Source organism: Jaculus jaculus, chromosome 8 (genome assembly GCF_020740685.1).
Source record: "Jaculus jaculus isolate mJacJac1 chromosome 8, mJacJac1.mat.Y.cur, whole genome shotgun sequence".
NCBI classification, from domain to species: Eukaryota; Metazoa; Chordata; class Mammalia; order Rodentia; family Dipodidae; genus Jaculus; species Jaculus jaculus.
In genome coordinates this window covers 56,842,210-56,860,505 of record NC_059109.1, presented here as the reverse complement: position 1 = coordinate 56,860,505, position 18,296 = coordinate 56,842,210, and the positions used below count along the sequence as shown (strand labels likewise).

Below are 18,296 nucleotides of genomic sequence, written 5' to 3'. Positions count from 1 at the left end.
TCAGATTGGAGCTCTCGGGCTCCAACAGATGGGGGTCCGGAGCATCCTCAGAACTCCCTGGCCCAGAGGCATTACTTGGCACATCCACCCAACCTTTGTGGTCCTCCAGATTGTGTCTGGATACCAGATCTACCTGAAAAACAAGGAACAGAGCAGAACAAAGGCACACAGTACAGAGGGGTGGCCAAACTCACAGATCAGCGGAGAACCAACTGCTCCTCTAGAAACACTCCACTACTGAGTCTGGGGGAGTCTTCAGTGATCCTGGATGAACCCCCAAATGTAAGGGTCTGAGAATCGCTGTAAAAAGACCCCCTCCAGACTCAAAAAGTATGTAAAAACAAAGAGCGTTTATTCTGTAGAATCAGCCAGCATGTGGGGGGTCAACCATTCATACAAAATGGTGACCCCAAGAGGAGCAGCAGGCCCCTTCTAAGCACAACTAAGGGAGTTCCAGGCCAGATAGGTAACCTTTTAAAATGATTGGCTAGGCAAGCAGCAGTTACAGTTGTACATCTTTGTTTGGTTGGGGTGAAAGGTGCGAAAGGGATATGAAAGGCATGAATGGGACATGTCTGGGTGTGTTTGGACATGTCTCCAGGAACTGACTCAGCCCCTGGGAGGCTATCTTCTCTGGCCACATGTCAGGGTCACTGTTGATTAGTAGCCTGCCTCTGGGGGAAACTGAAACTTAGACCTAGTTGGGATGGCACCTTACTGAAGCCTGTGTCGGTGTCACTTTGGTCCCTTCATCTGCACGGCCAAAGGACCCAGGTTTGATTCCCAGGAACCCATGTAAGCCAGATGTGCAAAGTGGCACATACATCTTTGGCCCTGGCATGCCCATTCTCTCTCAAATACATGAAAAAAAAAAAAAAAAAAAAAGCTGGACATGGTGACACATGCCTTTAATCCCAGCACTTGAGAGGCCACCCAGACACTACATAGTGACTTCCAGTTAAGCCTGTGCTACAGCGAGACCTTACCTGGAAAAGCCAAAAAGAAAAAGCAAGACAGGCTCAGAGTGATCTACAAACAATTGCCTCAGGGAGGGGCTCTGTCAGTTTTAGTACAGTGTGAGATACTTTTTCTCCCATAATTTCCAGCATTGTTTTACTTTTAGAGATTCCTGGGGCAAGTGGTTTAAAACTCAATAGTTCTCAGTGGCCTGGAGTGCTGATGCGCACCTTGAATCCTAGCTTTCAGGAGGCAGAGGTGGATAGATCACTGAGTTCGAGGCCACCCTGAGGCTACATAGTGACTTCCAAGTCAGTTTAGGCTAGGGCTAGAGCCTACCTCGAGAAAAAAAAAAAAAAGTTCTCCGTAGCTATGAAATCTAGGTTCAAGATTCATACCTTTCAAGGCCTTCACAAGTCTGGCCATTCCCATCCTGCCCTTCAGATCACCTACCCTGATGATCCTGGGCGTCCCATACGCTAGACAAGTACCAGTGTGCTATATAATATAACCACTAATCATCTCTCCAGCCCAATGTACTATATAGTCTAGGCCTGGTCCCCACCCTCTCCTCCCTCTGTCCCTCCCCCGGGTGCCCAAACGTCCTGAGAGCACAGCTGAGAGGTGCCACTCCCTGGTTTTCCCCTTCCGCAAGAGGGTCTGGGATGAACTGCCCAGGAGGGCGACACGCCGCTCTTCCTGTAGGTTGTTCCCACAGCCTGGGAAAGCTTATCTCCTGCCCTCCCGGACTTCCTGAGGAACTCCTACTTATCCTTCAAGACTCGAACCGTAACTTCCTCCAGCGACCCCGCAGACACCCATCACAGCGCTTTGTTCATCGTGAGCCCAGCGTGTCTTGGACCGCGTTCTAGTCACCGTAATGGATTTCCCTGTTTATCTCCCAGCTTAGACGGGTCAGAAATGGCTGCGGGCCAGGTACCCGTCCTTTTCCTCGGCGCGGACGCCCTGCAGCGTGCGGCACACCCCTGCCTCCCGGGAGGTGTGCTGCGTGAACCCCTCCCACCTTCCGGCCACTGAACGGGAGAGTCCCCGCTCGCCGCCAGCGTGGCGGGGAGATTTAAACGCCAGCACCGCGCCCGCCCGGGGCTCTCGGGACCCGGGGTGTAGGCGGCCGCGGCTCGGCAAAGTGCGCAGGCGCACGGCCCGGCGCGCGCAGGCGCAACAAGCGCCCTGCGGCCGGGTCCGCTGCGGTCTCGCAGAGACTGAGCTGCGGGAGGGCAGGAGAGCAGTGACCGGAAGAAGCCGCTCGGTGAGCCTTCAGGAGTGGGGCTGAGGGAGCCGGCCTGGGGGAGGGTGGGGTCGGGGGCCTGGAACGCTGCCCCGCGGAGCACGCGCACGTGCGCACGGTGGAGAAGCTGGTAGGGTCGCGCCTGAGCCCAGAAGGGGCCCTCCGGCCGTTCGGGCCGCCCTGAGGACGCGAGGCGCTGGCAGATGGAGGGGAGGCCGCCCGAGGAAGGTGCGGAACGCTGCGCCTGGACTCTTCGCCGAAACCAAAGATCAGCGCCCAGGCCCCTACCCCCAGCCTCTCCCGGGTGCTTGTCACTGCGTGGTGACCCGATAGTTGTGAGTTACCTGAAGAATGACAGGCTCGTGGCACCGCGTGAACCTTTACTGTCTAGGAAAGTTCATCCTTACCCTGCGGCTTCTCCGCGGGCGTACACAAAGAGAAAGGGTCACTAAATGAACGAATTTGGACAGTTCGTTCACTTAGTGAAAGGGACGGAGAGGGGAGGGACAGCTTTTCCTTTTCTTTTCTTTTATTTTTTTTGAGAGAGCTTAAAGTACTGTTCTGCAGTATTAGGAATGGTAAACAGGTGGTAGAGAAAACAAAATTAAATCAAAGTTTGGAAAATAAGATTTCCTTCTTTCTTTTATTGCTTGTGAGAGCTCCTTGGGTGGGTTAGGGCCAGGGGAGGGGGATGGTGACTGAGAGAGGGGTGTTTGGACACTGGCAGTTTTATGACACTGAGCTCTGTATCGTGGGAAAATGATGTAGCTTCTTACTAGTAAATATTTTAATAATTGAAAGAGTTGTTTTAAAAAAAAATAAAATAGAGCTAAAGAGATGCCTTAGCGGTTGAGGTGCTTGCTTGCAAAGCCTGAAGACCCAGGTACTTTAAGCCAGATGCACAAGGTGACACATGCATCTGGAGTTTTGCAGGGGCTAGACACACTCTTACCCCTATTCTCTCTCTCTCTTGCTAACTCTCTCTCTCAAATAATTAAAATATAAAAAAATAAAGTAAAAGTTTTTTGAGGTAGGGTCTCACTCTAGCTCAGGTTGACCTGGACTTCAATATGGAGTCTCAGGGTGGCCTTGAACTCATAGTGATCCTCCTACCTCTGCTGGGATTAAAGGTGTGTGCCATCACGCCTGGCTAAAATAAAACTTTTAAACATTTGTGTGTGTGTGTGTGTGCGTGCGTGCATGCCATAATCTCTTCACACTGCAAACAAATGTGACTTGTGTGCCACTTAAAAATGTATTCTATTTATTTATTTGACAGAAAGAGGCAGAGAGAGAATGGGTGCACCAGGGTCTTCAGCCACTGTAAATTGCCAACTCCAGATGCATGTACCACCTTGTGCATCTGGCCTACGTGGGTCCTGGGGAATTGAACCTGGGTTCTTTTGCTTTGCAGATAAATGCCTTAACCACTAAGCCATCCCTCCTGCCCTTGTGTGCCACTTTTTTATATCAGGCTTTACATGGATTCTAAGGAATTGAACCTGAGCTGACAGGCTTTGCAAGCAAGTGCCTTTAACCAATGAGCCATCTCCCCAGCTCTTGAGAGATCTTACTTCATCTGCTCTGCTGCCTTAAGACCATCCAGATGTATTGGTAAAATGATAGTAATTTTTAAAAAAAAATTATTTTTGTTTATTTATTACAGAGAGAGAGAGGGAGAGAGCGTGAGAATGGGCACGCTAAGAACTCTAGTCACTACAAACGAACTCCAGATGCATGTGCCACCATGTGCATCTGGCTTACGTGGGACCTGGAGAATGGAACTGGGGTCCTTAGGCTTTGCAGGCATGCGCCTTAACTTCTAAGCCATCTCTCTGGCCCAGTAATTTTTTATTGTCAGGTAGAAATGTTTTTTGCTATGTTTTTGCCTATCTTTTGTTGTTGTTGTTCTTATTTATTTATTTGTTTAATTTTATTTATTTTTTTTGGTTTTTCGAGGTACAGTTTCACTTTAGGCCAGGCTGACCTAGAATTCACTATGTATTCTCAGGCTGGCCTTTAACTCACAGTGATCCTTCTACCTCTGCCTCTCAAGTGCTGGGATTAAAGGTGTGTGCTACAAAGCCTGGCTTTTTTTTTTTTTTTTTTTTTTTCCCCAAGGTAGGGTCTCACTATAGCCCAGGCTGACCTGGAATTCATTCTATATTCTCAGGGAGGTCTCCAACTCACAGCGATGCCTCCCAAGTGCTGGGATTAAAGACGTGCACCACCACCTCTGGCTTTTTTTTTTTTTTTTTTTTAATTTATTTGCAAGCAGAGAGAGACGGGGCAGGGGGGAGGATGTGTGCAACTGGGCCTCTAGCCATTACAAACAAACTCCAATGCATGTATTCTTTTTGTTCACATGGCTTTACATGGATCCTGGGCAATCAAACTCATTAGGTCATTAGGTTTTGAAGGCAGGTGCCTTAACTGCTGAGCCATCTCTCCAGCCTTACACCTGGCTTTTTTTTTGGGGGGGGGGGATAGGGTTTCACTCTAGCCCAGGCTGACCTGGAATTCACTACATTTCTCCTACCATGGAATGCTGGGACTAAAGGTGTTCGCCACCACGCCCAGCTCTATATTGAATTTTCTAAGCGATCTTCTGACTGTTCCCCAAGTAGTAGCTCTAGCATTTTACATCTCAGTCTTTGCCTTTCTGTCTCTCTGTCTGTCTGTCTCTCAAATAAATGAACATGCTAATGGCTTTGTGTGGCTCACCCTGTTAGATTAATTTTTTTTTTTTTTTAGATAGGTCTCACCAAGCTGTTCATGATCCTTCTGTTTCCTCTTTAGTACTAAGGCTATAGGCATGTGACACCATACCTAGAAGCATTTCTTTTTTCAAAGTAGGGTCTCACTCTAGTCCAGGTTCACCTGGAATTCACTACGTAGTCTCAGGGTGACCTCAAATTCATGGCAGTTCTCTTGCCTGTCCTTATGCCATTAAACTTACTTTGCTCAGATTTTATCTATCACTTCTGGGAACTCAATACACTAATCATGTGCCTCGCATGCATCACCTTGTGCATCTTGCTTACATGGTTCCTGGAGAATGGAACCTGGGTCCTTAGGCTTCACAGGCAAGCACCTTAACCGCTCTGTCGTTTCTCCAGCCCTGGTTTTGTTTTTCACCTGTCCCTTACCAGTTCACTTCTGTATCTTATGAGGAACCATCTCCTGGTTGCATAAGAAAACTAACAACTATGATAAATCTGTATTGTAAACTCTAGATTGCACTCGGAGCAGATTTGCAAGGGCCAGTATGAGCCCGAGGAGTAGGGCTCTTTGTCTCTTCATCCCTTCCTGTTAATACACCATCTGCATAGGAAAACAAAGACTAAGCAGAACTGAAGTTCACAGAAATGACCTCACTACCACCTGACTCACCTAGCTTCCAAGTACATCTGCTTTTTTTTTTTTTTTAATTCCCTGTACTTAAAGGGCAGGACTTTTAGAATCATGAGTTTTTACAAGAACCACCTCTATAAGTAGAATTACAAAGTTGTACAATTTTGAGAGAGCAGGTCTTTCTAATCTCCAAATGTCTCCCTACCCACAGGATACTGTATCTAAAAACCTGACTAGGGATACTGTTTCCAGGAACTAAATGAGTAGTGTGTAATATTTTTCTTGTCACTTTTCCCTCTGTTGAGCATTTGGGAGTACACACTAACAAAAGGTGACTTTGTACTTCTTAGGAAGGGTAGGCTTTGACTGACATCTGAAGAAGTGATAGGGAAGTCTGAGTCTAGCTGAGTAGGCAGGTGGGCATATTATAGAAAGGAAGTGTGGAGGTGATAGGGTCCAAAAAGTAACTCCCTTTCTTATTCCCCAAACTCCTCAGGACTTGCTTGTAGCCACACACACCCAATCCTCTTGTCTCAACCTCTTGCATGCTGGGATTATAGACATGTGCCACCACACTTTTAAAAAGATGTGTGATAGTGTACACAGTTTTATTTTATGAGGTTCAAACGCAAATCCCATATCTGAGCTCGTGTCTGTTTTTGTTGTTGTTGTTGTTGGTGGTGGTGGTGGTGGTGTTTTAGCCCAGTATGACCTGGAATTAACCATGTAGTCTCAGATTGGCATGGAACTCTCAGCAATCCTGCTACTTCTGCCTCCTGAGTGTTGGGATTAAAAAAAGGTTCACGGGCTGGAGGGATGGCTTAGTGGTTAAGGCATTTGCCTGCAAAGCTAAAGGACCCAGGTTCGATTCCCCAGGACCCACGTTAGCCAGATGCACAAGAGGGCGCATGTGTCTGGAGTTCATTTGCAGTGGCTGGAGGCCCTGGCATGCCCGTTTTTTCTCTCTCTCTCTCAATCTCCCTTTCTCTGTCAGATAAATAAATAAAATATTTTTTAAAAAAGATTCACATTTTTTCTTTTTACATTTTTTAAATTATCCATTTTGAGAGAGAGAGAGGGAGAAAGAAAGAATGGGTGTACCAGGCCAGGCATGGTAGCACATGCCTTTAATCCCAGCACTCAGGAGGCAGAGGTAGGAGGATAGCTGTGAGTTGGAGGCCACCCTGAGACTACACAGTGAATTCTAGGTCAGCCTGGGCTAGAGTGAGACCCTGCCTCAGAAAACCAAAAAAAAGGTGCACCAGGGCATCCAGTCCCTGCAAAAGAACTCTAGACGCATGCGCCCTCTTGTGCATCTGGCTTATATGGGTGCTGGGAATGGAACCTGGATCCTTAGGCTTTGCAGGCAAATGCCTTAGCTGCTAAGCCATCCCTCTAGCCCAAGGTTCACTTTTTATTATTAAATAGCATTAAGTGTCTGTTTATTTTCCCTGTTGTATATAAATCAGATCAGTTGTTTTATCCATTGTTACAGTCAGGCTTGCATTACTGGCAGAAAACACCAAATCAAGAGCAGCTTGTGGGGTAAAAAGGGTTTAATATGGATTACAGATCTGAAGGGAAGCTCCATGGTGGCAGGGGAAAATGATGGCATGCGCAGAGGGAGGATATCACCTTCTGGCCAACATAAGATGGACAACAGCAACAGGAGAGTGTGGCAAACACTGGCATGAAGAAGCTGGCTGTAATACCCATAAGCTTGCCCCCAACAATACACTGCCTCCAGGAGGCTTCAATTCCCAAAATTTCCATCAGCTGGGGACTGGGCATGCAGAAGACCTGAGTTTATGGAAGACACCTGAATCAAACCACCACATCCTATTTTCTTGATAAGTACCTCAATTCCATAAATTTACCTGGATTTATTTAGTTAGTTAGTTTTGTTTTTTTTTTCAAGGTAGGGTCTCACTTTAGTCCAAGATGACCTGGAATTCACTGTGTAATCTCAGGGTGGCCTCGAACTCTCAGTGATCCTCCTACCTCTGCCTCTCGAGTGCTAGGATTAAAGTTGTGTTCCACCACGCCTGGCAAGATAAATTTACCCTTTTGCTCAAACTTTTGTGCATCCTTATTCTAGAACATCTACATTTTCACTTCTGTGCCTGGTAGAGTTTTGATTCATCATGGATAATCTGTCACCAGAAGAAATTCAGCTGAGGGCTCACCAAATTACTGATGAGGTAACTGTTTTAATTAGATAAGAATAATGGACTAGTTCTATTTCCTTTTTCACCATGGAGAAATGAGGGGGTCTTCTTAGAGATTATCTTGGCCCCTTCCTGGTCCCTTTGTATCAAAGAATGCATTTGTCTCTTGTGCCATTGCTGGCTCTCCCCCCACTTAAAAAAAAACAAAAAACTCACCAAAAAATGGAAATTAGCCAGGCATGGTGGTGCATGCCTTTAGTCCTAGCACTCGGGAGGCAGAGATAGGAGGATTGCTGTGAGTTCTAGGCCAGCCTGGAAGTACAGAGTGACTTCCAGGTCAGTCTAAGATGGGTTAGAGTGAGACCCTACCTCGAAAAAACAAACAAAAAAGATGAAAATTGTATGATTTTGTTTGTTTTTGTTTTTTCAAGGTAGGGTCTCACTCTAGCCTAGTTGACCTGGAATCCATGTAGTCTCTGGGTGGCCTCCAACTCACAATGATTCTCCTACTTCTGCCTGCTGAATGCTGGGATTAAAGGCTTGCACCACCACACCTGGCTCATGATTTTTTGACTTTTTTAAAAGCAGGTTATTACTTAATAGCTACTTCTGAAAGTAGCATTCTAGCTCTTTAATAATTTTTTAAATGGTTTTTCAAGGTAGGATCTCACTATAGCCCAGGCTAACCTGGAATTCACTGTGTAATCTTAGGGTGGCCTCAAACTCATGGCAATCCTCCTACCTCTGCCTCCTGAGTGCTGGAATTAAAGACGTGTGCCACCACGCCCTGCTAATTTAATTTTTTTTTCTTTTTTGAGGTAGGGTCTTGCTCTAGCCCAGGCTGACTTGAATTCACTATATAGCCTCAGGATGGCCTTGAACTCACAGCAATCCTCCTACCTCTGCCTCCAGAGTGCTGGGATTAAAGGCATGTGCCACCATGCCTGGCTTTAATAATTTCTTAATGTCTGTGTAATAATATACTTAGATGTCTATGTACCAACACTATATTTTGTGAACCCATTAACTCCACCATGTAAAGCTTCTCTTAAAGAGTATCTGGTAGAAAAAAAAATTTTATGGTATTGCATAATAAATACAGTCTGTGATCAGACTTTTTCTGCCTACTTTGTAATGCTATAACTTTTTGTTGTTTTGTTTTGTTTTCTTAGTCTCTGGAAAGTACGAGGAGAATCCTGGGTTTAGCCATTGAGGTAAGAAGTGTTTAATCATTGAGTATAGAAACTTATGAAAGGGATTCTAACAGAACTAGCTGGGAACTGATGTTAAAGGACACTACCAATTTACTTCATTATTTGAAATCAGCAATTGCTGAAATGGTCAAGCCATGTGCTAATAAGTTTTTCTGTTTTCTTGTTTGACAGTTTTACCATGGGAGTATGACTTCATTGTTTAAGGGATTAATATGTTAAAACATGTTGGTTTAAGCTCTGCTGGTGTCTATAGTCCTCTGAGAACTTGGGTTTCCAATGATTCTTTCTTAATACTTGTCACACTTTGCAAGTTTTATTTCTGTTGTTTTGGATTTGTATTACTGTACTATCAAAATTTCCCCCTTTTTTAGTCTCAGGATGCAGGAATCAAGACCATCACTCTACTGGATGAGCAGGGGGGTGAGTTGACATCATTGGATGAAACTATGTAATGTGACTTACAATACCAACAAACCCTGTAAGCCACCTATGTTATAAGTTTAAGCTTTTAGGAGTGCCTTTTGCTTATAGTGATATGTTTCGTCCTTTTCTTCTAATTTGAATTACATGATGCTCATTGCTGATTGGGAATGACAGGCAACAATATCCAGCTGCATCCCAAGTATATGTTAGGCCAGCATGGTTTATTGTATACATTTGCCATTTATGATAGTCTTACATCATTCTCAAAAATTAAGTCCTAAAATAGTTATAAAATTTTATTAAATTTAAAAACATTCTTGGTGTGGTGACATATGCCTTTAATCTCAGCACTTGGGAGGCAGAGGTAGGAGGATCACCATGAGTTCAAGGCCACCCTGAGACTACATAGTGAATTCCAGGTCAGCCTGGGCTAGAGTGAGACCCTACCTTGAAAAACCAAAAACAGAAAATAAAAAAAAAAAAATTGAAACATTCAATTTTGTTGGTCCTCGGTGATTCCACCTAGCTTTTATTAGTTTTGTGATAGCCTCAGGTTTTGAGTCTATTAAATGATAGCAGTGCTGGGAATCTGATATGGCCAAAGTATATTTGGTTGCAAGAGTAATCTCTGAAGAAGCCTCACATGCTCCCAGTGTCGCCTCACATGCTCCCAGTGTCCATGTTTCTTCTGAACAAAACTATCAACAGCAGGACTGCAGATGCCTTAGAATTAATTAGCGTGCTAAAAATTGTTTCATGATACTAATGTACTTCATTGTAACAGATTATTGGTAGATTTGAGTTTTCAGTTCCCTGCTGTGCAATAATAGCATTTTTTGTTTGAAAATGTCACACATAATTTAATTTCCATTACCTATTCTTAGAACAATTAAACCGCATAGAAGAAGGCATGGACCAAATAAATAAAGACATGAGAGAGGCCGAGAAGACTTTGACAGAACTCAACAAGTGCTGTGGACTCTGCGTATGCCCTTGTAATCGGTGAGTTGATAAATCAAAGCCTTTTATTTATTTATTTTTAAATATGTTATTATTTGACAGAGAGAGAAGAGTGTGAGAGAGAGGCAGATGGAGAGACAGAGGGAATGGATGTGCCACTTTGTATCTGGCGTATGTGGGTCCTGGGGAATCAAACCCAAGTGGTTAGGCTCTGGAGGCAAGAGCCTTAACCACAAAATCATCTATCCAACCCCCAAATCAGCCCCCCCTTTTTTTTAATTTGCTTTTTCAAGGTAGGGTATCACTCTAGGCCAGGCTGATCTGGAATTCACTCTGTAGCCTCAGGCTGGCCTTGAACTCATAGCCATCCTCCTACCTCTACCTTCTGAGTGCTGGGATTAAAGGCATTCACCACCATGCCCAGCTCAAGACCTTTTAAAAATAACTAAATAAATGAAAATATTCCTGGTCCAACCTGAATACCCCCTAACCTCACAAAAGGTCAGAAGTGACTGTGTCTAAAATAGGAAATTTATTTATTTTTAATTTTATTTATTTGCAAGGAGAAAGACAGAGAAAGAATGGGAACTCCAGGGCCTCTTGCCATTGCAAGCAAACTCCAGAAGCATGTGGCTTTATGTGGGTATGGGGAATTGACCCTGCGTCATTAGGCTTTGCAGGCAAGCACCTCAACAGCTGAGCCATCTCTCCAGCTCAGCAAATTTATATTAATAATACTTATTTTTACTTATATAAGAGAGAGGGAGAGAAAGAGTCAGAAAGAGGGAAAATGGGCTCACCAGGGTCTATAGCTGCTGCCAATGAACTCTAGATGCATGTGCTATCTTGTGCATCTGGCTTCACATGGGTCCTCGGGAGTGGAACCTGGGTCCTTTGGCTTTACAATTAAGTGCCTATCATACTAAGGCAATTCTCCAGCCCAGAAATTTATATTAAATAAAGTTAAGATCTTTTTCCTTCTTACAGATAAGCATTTCACATAAACAGGCATGTTCACAGAAAACCATGACTTAAATTGATGCTAGGATTAAATGTCAATTTCAATCTGTACACAAAATGCCTGGGAAATAGGGACTGAGAAGGTGGGTCAGTGGTTTCAAAGCACTTATTTACAAAACCAACTGATCCAGGTTCAGTTCCTAAGCCACCCACACAAGCCAGACGCAAAAGGTGGCACAAGTGTCTGGTGTTTATTTGCAGCAGCAAGAGACCCTAGTGCGCCTTGCCCACCACATGCAAATAAGAAAATTCTGTTTTTCCAAAGAATGTATGAGGGGAATTATGATCAAAATACATTATGCACATGTATAAAAATCGTCAATAAGGGGCTGGAGAGATGGCTTAGTGGTTGAGGTATTTGCCTGCAGAGCCAAAGGACTTTGGTTCAATTCTCCTGGACCTGGACCCACGTAAGCCAGAAGCACAAGGGGGCACATGTGTCTGGAGTTCACTTGCAGTGGCTGGAGGCCCTGGTGTGCCCATTCTTTCTGTCCCTCTCTTTGGTCCTTCCTCCCTCTCTCTCAAATAAATAAAAGTAAAGTAAAAAAAAAAAAATTAAAATTTGTCAATACCAAGTTTTATCAGGGCTGGAGAGATAGATGGCTTAGTGGTTAAAGCACTTGCCTGTGAAGCCTAAGGACCCAGGTTTGATTCCTCAGATTTGACATAAGCCAGATGCACATGGCGGTCCATGTGTTTGGAGTTCGCTTGCAGTGGTTAGAGGCGATGGCATACCCATTCCTTTCCTCTCATAAATAAGTAAATAACAATAAAAATTTTTTAAGTTTTTTCAGGCTGGAAGGATGGGTCAGTGGTTAAGGTTTTGCTTGAGAAATGCAAGGACCCAGATTAGATTCCCCAGTACCCATATAAGCCAGCTGCACAAGGTGGTGCATGTATCTGGAGTTCTAAGGGTAAGTAGAGAATGGAAAACATTCACAGTGGATTCAACCAAAAAGAGTAAAGTCTTTTGTGTTCAGCACAGTCTTATACACTATATAGAAAAGGTTTGAAATCCTTTCATCTCCTAGTTAAGAGATTCCGTGTTATCAGTCTTAGATTCTTTCCTTTTCATGCTTTATATGTAATCCATTGACTGAAGTAAATTCCTATTGCTGTATATTTTTATTAATCTCACTGATAAAATTTAATCACACAGGTGGGGCCTAGTGGTCCATACCTTTAATCCCAACACTCATGAGACTTAGACTATACAGTGTTACCTAGCCTCCTAGTGTAATGTCAGGTATTACTCCAATCTATCAGTGTGGTGATAACTACAGAGCCTCCAGGGTATAAAGAAGCTCTAAATTTTTTGTCTCTTAACTTTTGGGTCAATGTCTTAGAGGTCTGTGAGCTGACTTTGTGTAACCTCAAACAGGAAAATATCTCCCATACTTTCATCTGTCTCCCTCTCTTCCTTTCTCTCTTTCATATCCACAATCTTTATTATTCAGAATTCTCAAAATAGTCTGAAAGACAAGAGGTTTTTTTTTTTGGCTTTTTATTGTTTTATGTTGTTTCATAATAGTGGTACAATTCATTAGGTTACAAAACAACTGAAACTGAAAGCTTTTTTTTTTTTTTTTAGGTAGGGTCTCACTCTAGCCTAGCCTGGACCTGGAACTCTGTAGTCCTAGGCTGGCCTCAAACTCAGAAACCAGGCAGAAGAATCCCTATTTTTATTTTATTTTACTTTATTTTATTTTTGTATTTATTTGAGAGAGGGAAAGAGGGGGAGAGAGAGAGAGAGAGAGAGAGAGAGAGAGAGAGAGAGAGAGAGAGAGAGAGAGAGAGAGAGAGAATGGGCACACCAGGGCTTCTAGATGCTGCAAACGAATTCCAGATCCATGCTCCACCTTGTGCATCTCGTTTATGTGGGTACTGGGAAATCGAACTGAGGTCCTTTGGCTTTGCAGGCAAGCACCTTAACCGTTGAGCCATCTCTCCAGCCCAGAATCCCTTTTCCTTTTTTTTTTCGAGGTAGGGTCTCTCTCTGGTCCAGGCTGACCTGGAATTAACTATGTAGTCTCAGGGTGGCCTCGAACTTACAGCAATCCTCCCACCTCTGCCTCCCGAGTGCTGGGATTAAAGGCGTGAGCCACCACACCCAGCTCCTACAAGATTTTCTGTTATTTTTTTATTTATTTGCAAGCAGAGAGTGAATAAGGAAAAAAAAAAAAAAGGGCATACCAGAGCTTCCAGCCACTGCAAATGAACTCCAGACACATATGCCACTTTGTGCATCTGGCTTTACATGGGTACTGGGGAGTTGAACCCAGGTTGTTACGCTTTTCTGGCAAGCACCTTAACCCATGAACCATCTCTCAGCTCCCTCTGCAGATTTCTAACAATTCTAATCTTAGGCTGTGTGGCAGGATAAACATTTATCTCTGAATTGCTGGCTATGATTGCACCAACTTTTTTTTTTTTTTTTTTCCCCTGAGGGAGGGTCTCAATTTAGCCCAGCCTGACCTGGAATTCACTCTGTAATTCCAGACTGGCCTCAAACTCACAGGGATCCTCCTACCTTTGCCTCCTGAGTGCTGAGATTAATGCACCACCAAGCCTGGCTGATTGCACCATCTTGTAATGCTTTTGGGCCATAGAGTTAGGGAGGATTGTGGCAGGTTTCTAATAAGCTTAGTCTACATAGTGATAAGCTATCTCAAAAATACAAATCAGGAGCTGGGCGTGGTGGCACATGCCTTTAATCCTAGCACTCAGGAGGCAAAGGTAGGAGGATCACTGAGTTTGAGGCCACCCTGAGATTTCATAGTGAATTCCAGGTCAGCCTGGGCTAGAGTGAAACCCTACCTCCAAAAACCAAAAAAATAAAATAATAAAATAAAATAATAAAATAAAATAAAATAAAATAAATGGAGAGATGGCTTAGTGGTTAAGGTGCTTGCCTGCAAAGCCAAAGGATCCCAGGTTCAATTCTCCCAGACCCACGTAAGCCAGATGCACAAGGGGGCACATGCATCTGGAGTTCATTAGCAGTGGCTGGAAGCCACTTTTTCTACCTGCCTGGTTTTATCTCTCTCTCTCTCTCAAATAAATAAATAAAATTTTTTTAAAAAAAGTAAACACAAAAACAAATAAGAAAAACCCACACATCTGAGTGATGCTCACTGGAGGTACAAAGGTAAATAAAGCAGCACACCATTAGCCCTGTCTGATTTCTTTTTAATACTTTACATGCTATCTAAATGCTTTTAGGTTGAATGTCCTTGAGAAACTTGTTGTCTGGTGGAATAATGGACATGTGAAATGATTTTTAAAAATGACACTGTGTGGGCTGGAGAGGTGGCTTAGCAGTTAAGCGCTTGCCTATGAAGCCTAAGGACACTGGTTCAAGGCTCAATTCCCCAGGACCCATGTTAGCCAGATGCACAAGGGGACGCACGCATCTGGAGTTCGTTTGCAGTGGCTGGAGGCCCTGGCGTGTCCATTCTCTCTCTCCTTTCTCTCTCTCTCTGCCTTTCTTTCTCTGTCGCGCTCAAATAAATAAGAATAAACAACAAAAAAAGTTTATAAAAAAATGACACTGTGGGCTGGAGAGATGGCTTAGTAGTTAAAGTGATTGCCTGCAAAGCCAAAGGATCCAGGTTCAATTCCCCAGGACCCACGTAAGCCAGATGCACATGGTAGTGCATGTGTCTGGAGTGCATTTGCAACGGCTAGAGGCCCTGGTCTGCTAATTCATTCTCTCTCTCTCTCAAGTAATTAAAAAAAAATTACAGTGTGGCCAGGTGTTGTGTTGTATGACTTTAATTCCAGCACTCTGAAGGCCATGGTAGGAGGATCAATGTGAATTGGAGGCCACCCTGAGACTACATAGTGAATTCCAGGTTAGCCTGGGTTAGAGTGAGAACCTGCCTTGAAGAAAAAAAAAAAAAAATTACAGTGTGAATAAAATGTAGTAGAAGAGAAATCTGTAATCACAGCATTGTGAAATTTCTAATTCCTAAAGGAAAGAGTGAGAAGTTTCATAGTGTTGTCAATTAGTTTCCATTTCGTACTTTTTATAATTTTAGGGAAGAATGTCACCCAGATATACTGAGGAAAAATGAAGTGTGCAATGGTTGAAATAGTTTTCTTGTTTTTCTTTTCATCCAGGTTTTCAGATGTTGGTTGTTTCTATGAAACCAGGCAGGAATTTGAATGCATTATGTGTTTAAAACTAAATCTGCTTCTAATCTATTGACTGGCATTTACTGTTTTCTGCATTTCATTCTCTCAATCTTGTCTTTTCTAATCTGCTTACTAAAAATGAAGATTTAACATCAGAAGCTGAGCTCAGTAACTGATCAAAGGGAACTTTAAGAGATGCAGTCTTGTGGCGCAGCATTGGCTGCTAACCAGCTGTCTAAAGGTGATGCTTCAAATGGCTTTTCTGTGCATGTGCGTGAATTTCCTGAATGGTAGTCTGTCTTAAAACCTGTGCTGTGGTGTGTAATGTGAAGTGAATTTGTTTTTTATAGTGCTGTCTGATAAAAGATGGATTTAATAAAAAGACCGTAATTTGTAATAACTCCCTTAGACTAATAGTCTTCAAAAACTAAACTCAGTTTTGGTAAGTAACACTAATATTACCAAAAGAAAGACACTTCTGAAGTTTCCTGTTCTAAATGGTTGATTTTTGTAGACAGCAACTGCAGTCTAGCTCTTATCAAAGGTAAGAGTATTCAGGCTACATGGATCTCTCTCTTCTTAGGATTATGATTTCAGCATCTTCATTAAAATTCTTTATTCCTTTCTGGCCTCTAAAGATTTCCTCTATTAGTATTGCATCTAATGATTTAGATTTCTCAAGACTTAAGCCAGTACCAAATCAAGGAATAAATTGTCAATTTGGTCATCTTAAATATGCTTTAGAATGAAATAGGATATAAATTTTAAATGTTACCATATATATATATGTGTGTGTGTTGTTTTTCTTTCAGTTTTTTTGAGGTAGGGTCTCTAGCCCAGGCTAAACCGGAATTCACTGTGTAGTCTCAGAGTAGCCTCAACTCATGGTGATCTTTCTATCTCTGCCTTCCAAGTGCTAGGATTAAAGACATGCACCACCACACCTGACTTATAATATCTTTTTTAATAAGAGTTTCTTCTCTTCAGATGTTTCTGCTTGTTCCATAGTTCCTATTATATCATGTTTTTGCTATGATTTTATATTGTTGAATAAAACTATAACTAATCTTAATTTTTCTTTGTTTAAATATTTGTTCATTTTTATTATTTATTTGAGAGTGACAGAGAGAGGGGGAGAGAAAGAGACAGATAGAGAGAGAAAGGGCACGCCAGGGCTTCCAGCCACTGCAGACGAACTCCAGACGCATGCGCCCCCTTGTGCATCTGGCTAACTTGGGTCCTGGGGAATCAACCTCGAACTGGGGTCCTTAGGCTTCACAGGCAAGCGCTTAACCGCTAAGCCATCCCTCTAGCCCACTAATCTTAATTTTTCATAGGAGTAAACACATTAGTTTACTGTATGTTATGTCTAACTCCATTTCAAGTTTGGATTTTTATGAAATTAATGGTAAAGAATGAACCATCTGATTTCCTTTCTTTCTTGCTTTTTTTTTCCTTTCATCTAGATTACTGAAAACATACACATTCACTCACTAATATTACACTTGTTATTTAATCCCTTTTCTTCTAATTGTGAAAGATAATAGATGATATTTGGCTTTGTTTTTGCTTTTTTTTTTCATACTATTATTGATTCTTGGAACTAGAACAAAAGAATGTTATGGTTTTGTGCTCTTATATCTTGATTCTTTAATTTCTGCTTTTTTAGCAGTTTCTTGAATTGATAAGAGATAATTCACTTTTTTTTTTTTTTTTTTTTTTGGTTTTTCGAAGTAGGATCTTACTCTAGCCCAGGCTTCTGGAATTCACTTGGTAGTCTCAGGGTGGCCTTGAACTCATGACAATCCTCCTACCTCTGCCTCCCAAATGCTGGGATTAAAGGCATGCACCACCACACCCAGGTGATAATTTATGTTCTTATTTAAAGCTTGCCTGTTTTTTGTTTGTCTTTATGAGGTAGGGTATTGCTCTAGTTCAGGCTGACCTGGAATTTACTGTGTAGTCTCAGGTTGGTTGCCTGTGTTTTGAAGTAAGTTCTCACTGTCACCAGGCTGGCCTGGAGCTTACTATGTAGTCCTTGCTAGTCTCACCACATGTCTATGCCACCACATCCATTTTCAAACTTGCCATTCTTAAATGAAATAAAGTGGTAAAGATTGTTAAGCCAGGCATGGTGGCACATGCCTTTAATCCCAGCACTTGGGAGACAGAGGTAGGAGGATCCGTGAGTTCAAGGCCACCCTGAGACTACATAGTTAATTCTAGGTCAGCCTGGACCAGAGTGACACCCTACCTTGAAAAAATAAAAAGATTATCAAACCACAAGATTAATAATCCAATGCAAATCTAACTTTCCAGATGATGTTCTTAATCTCATTAAATTTTGTCACAAATTTGGTTAAGTACTTTATAAAGGATAATTTCTTCCCAGAGGGACTGCAGGTTTTATTTTGTAAGAGTTCTATTGCTATGCAGAGCCTACCTTTCTTACTTAATATAAACATCCTCAGCCTAGATTCCTTCTGTACTCAGCTACCTATAGATCTTAAACTAGGAAGTATCAGTGAGCACTAAAAAACTAAAATAAAGCTGGATGTGGTGTCGCACACCTTTAATCCCAGCACTTGAGAGGCAGAGGTAGGAGGATTGCTATGAGTTCAAGGCCACCCTGAGACTACATAATTGTTGCAGTCAGGTCTGCATTGCTGGCAGAAATTACCCATCCAAGGCAGCTTTTGGAGGAAAAAAAGGTTTGTTTTGGCTTAGAGACTCAAGGGGATGCTCCATGAAGGCAGGGAAAACAATGGCAAGAACAGAGGGTAGACATCACACCCTGGCCAACATCAGGTGGAC

At 42.8% G+C, this 18,296-nt stretch overlaps 1 protein-coding gene across 2 annotated transcripts in view; it reads left to right on the top strand.

Annotated features, from left to right (window-relative positions):
- Window positions 1–2,130: 2,130 nt before the first annotated feature.
- Snap23 (synaptosome associated protein 23) overlaps window positions 2,131–18,296 on the top strand; it is a 29,160-nt gene continuing 12,994 nt past the window's right edge. Inside the window, exons 1-5 of one of the 2 annotated variants that reach the window (XM_045157755.1) lie at window positions 2,131–2,227; window positions 7,659–7,761; window positions 8,901–8,942; window positions 9,314–9,362; window positions 10,250–10,367. In XM_045157755.1, coding sequence (XP_045013690.1) covers window positions 7,705–7,761; window positions 8,901–8,942; window positions 9,314–9,362; window positions 10,250–10,367 — 266 coding nt within the window. In that variant the 5' untranslated portion in view covers window positions 2,131–2,227; window positions 7,659–7,704. Of the gene's footprint in view, window positions 2,228–2,363; window positions 2,435–7,658; window positions 7,762–8,900; window positions 8,943–9,313; window positions 9,363–10,249; window positions 10,368–18,296 lie in introns of those variants that run through there. The other variant, XM_045157756.1, reaches the window with a different exon arrangement.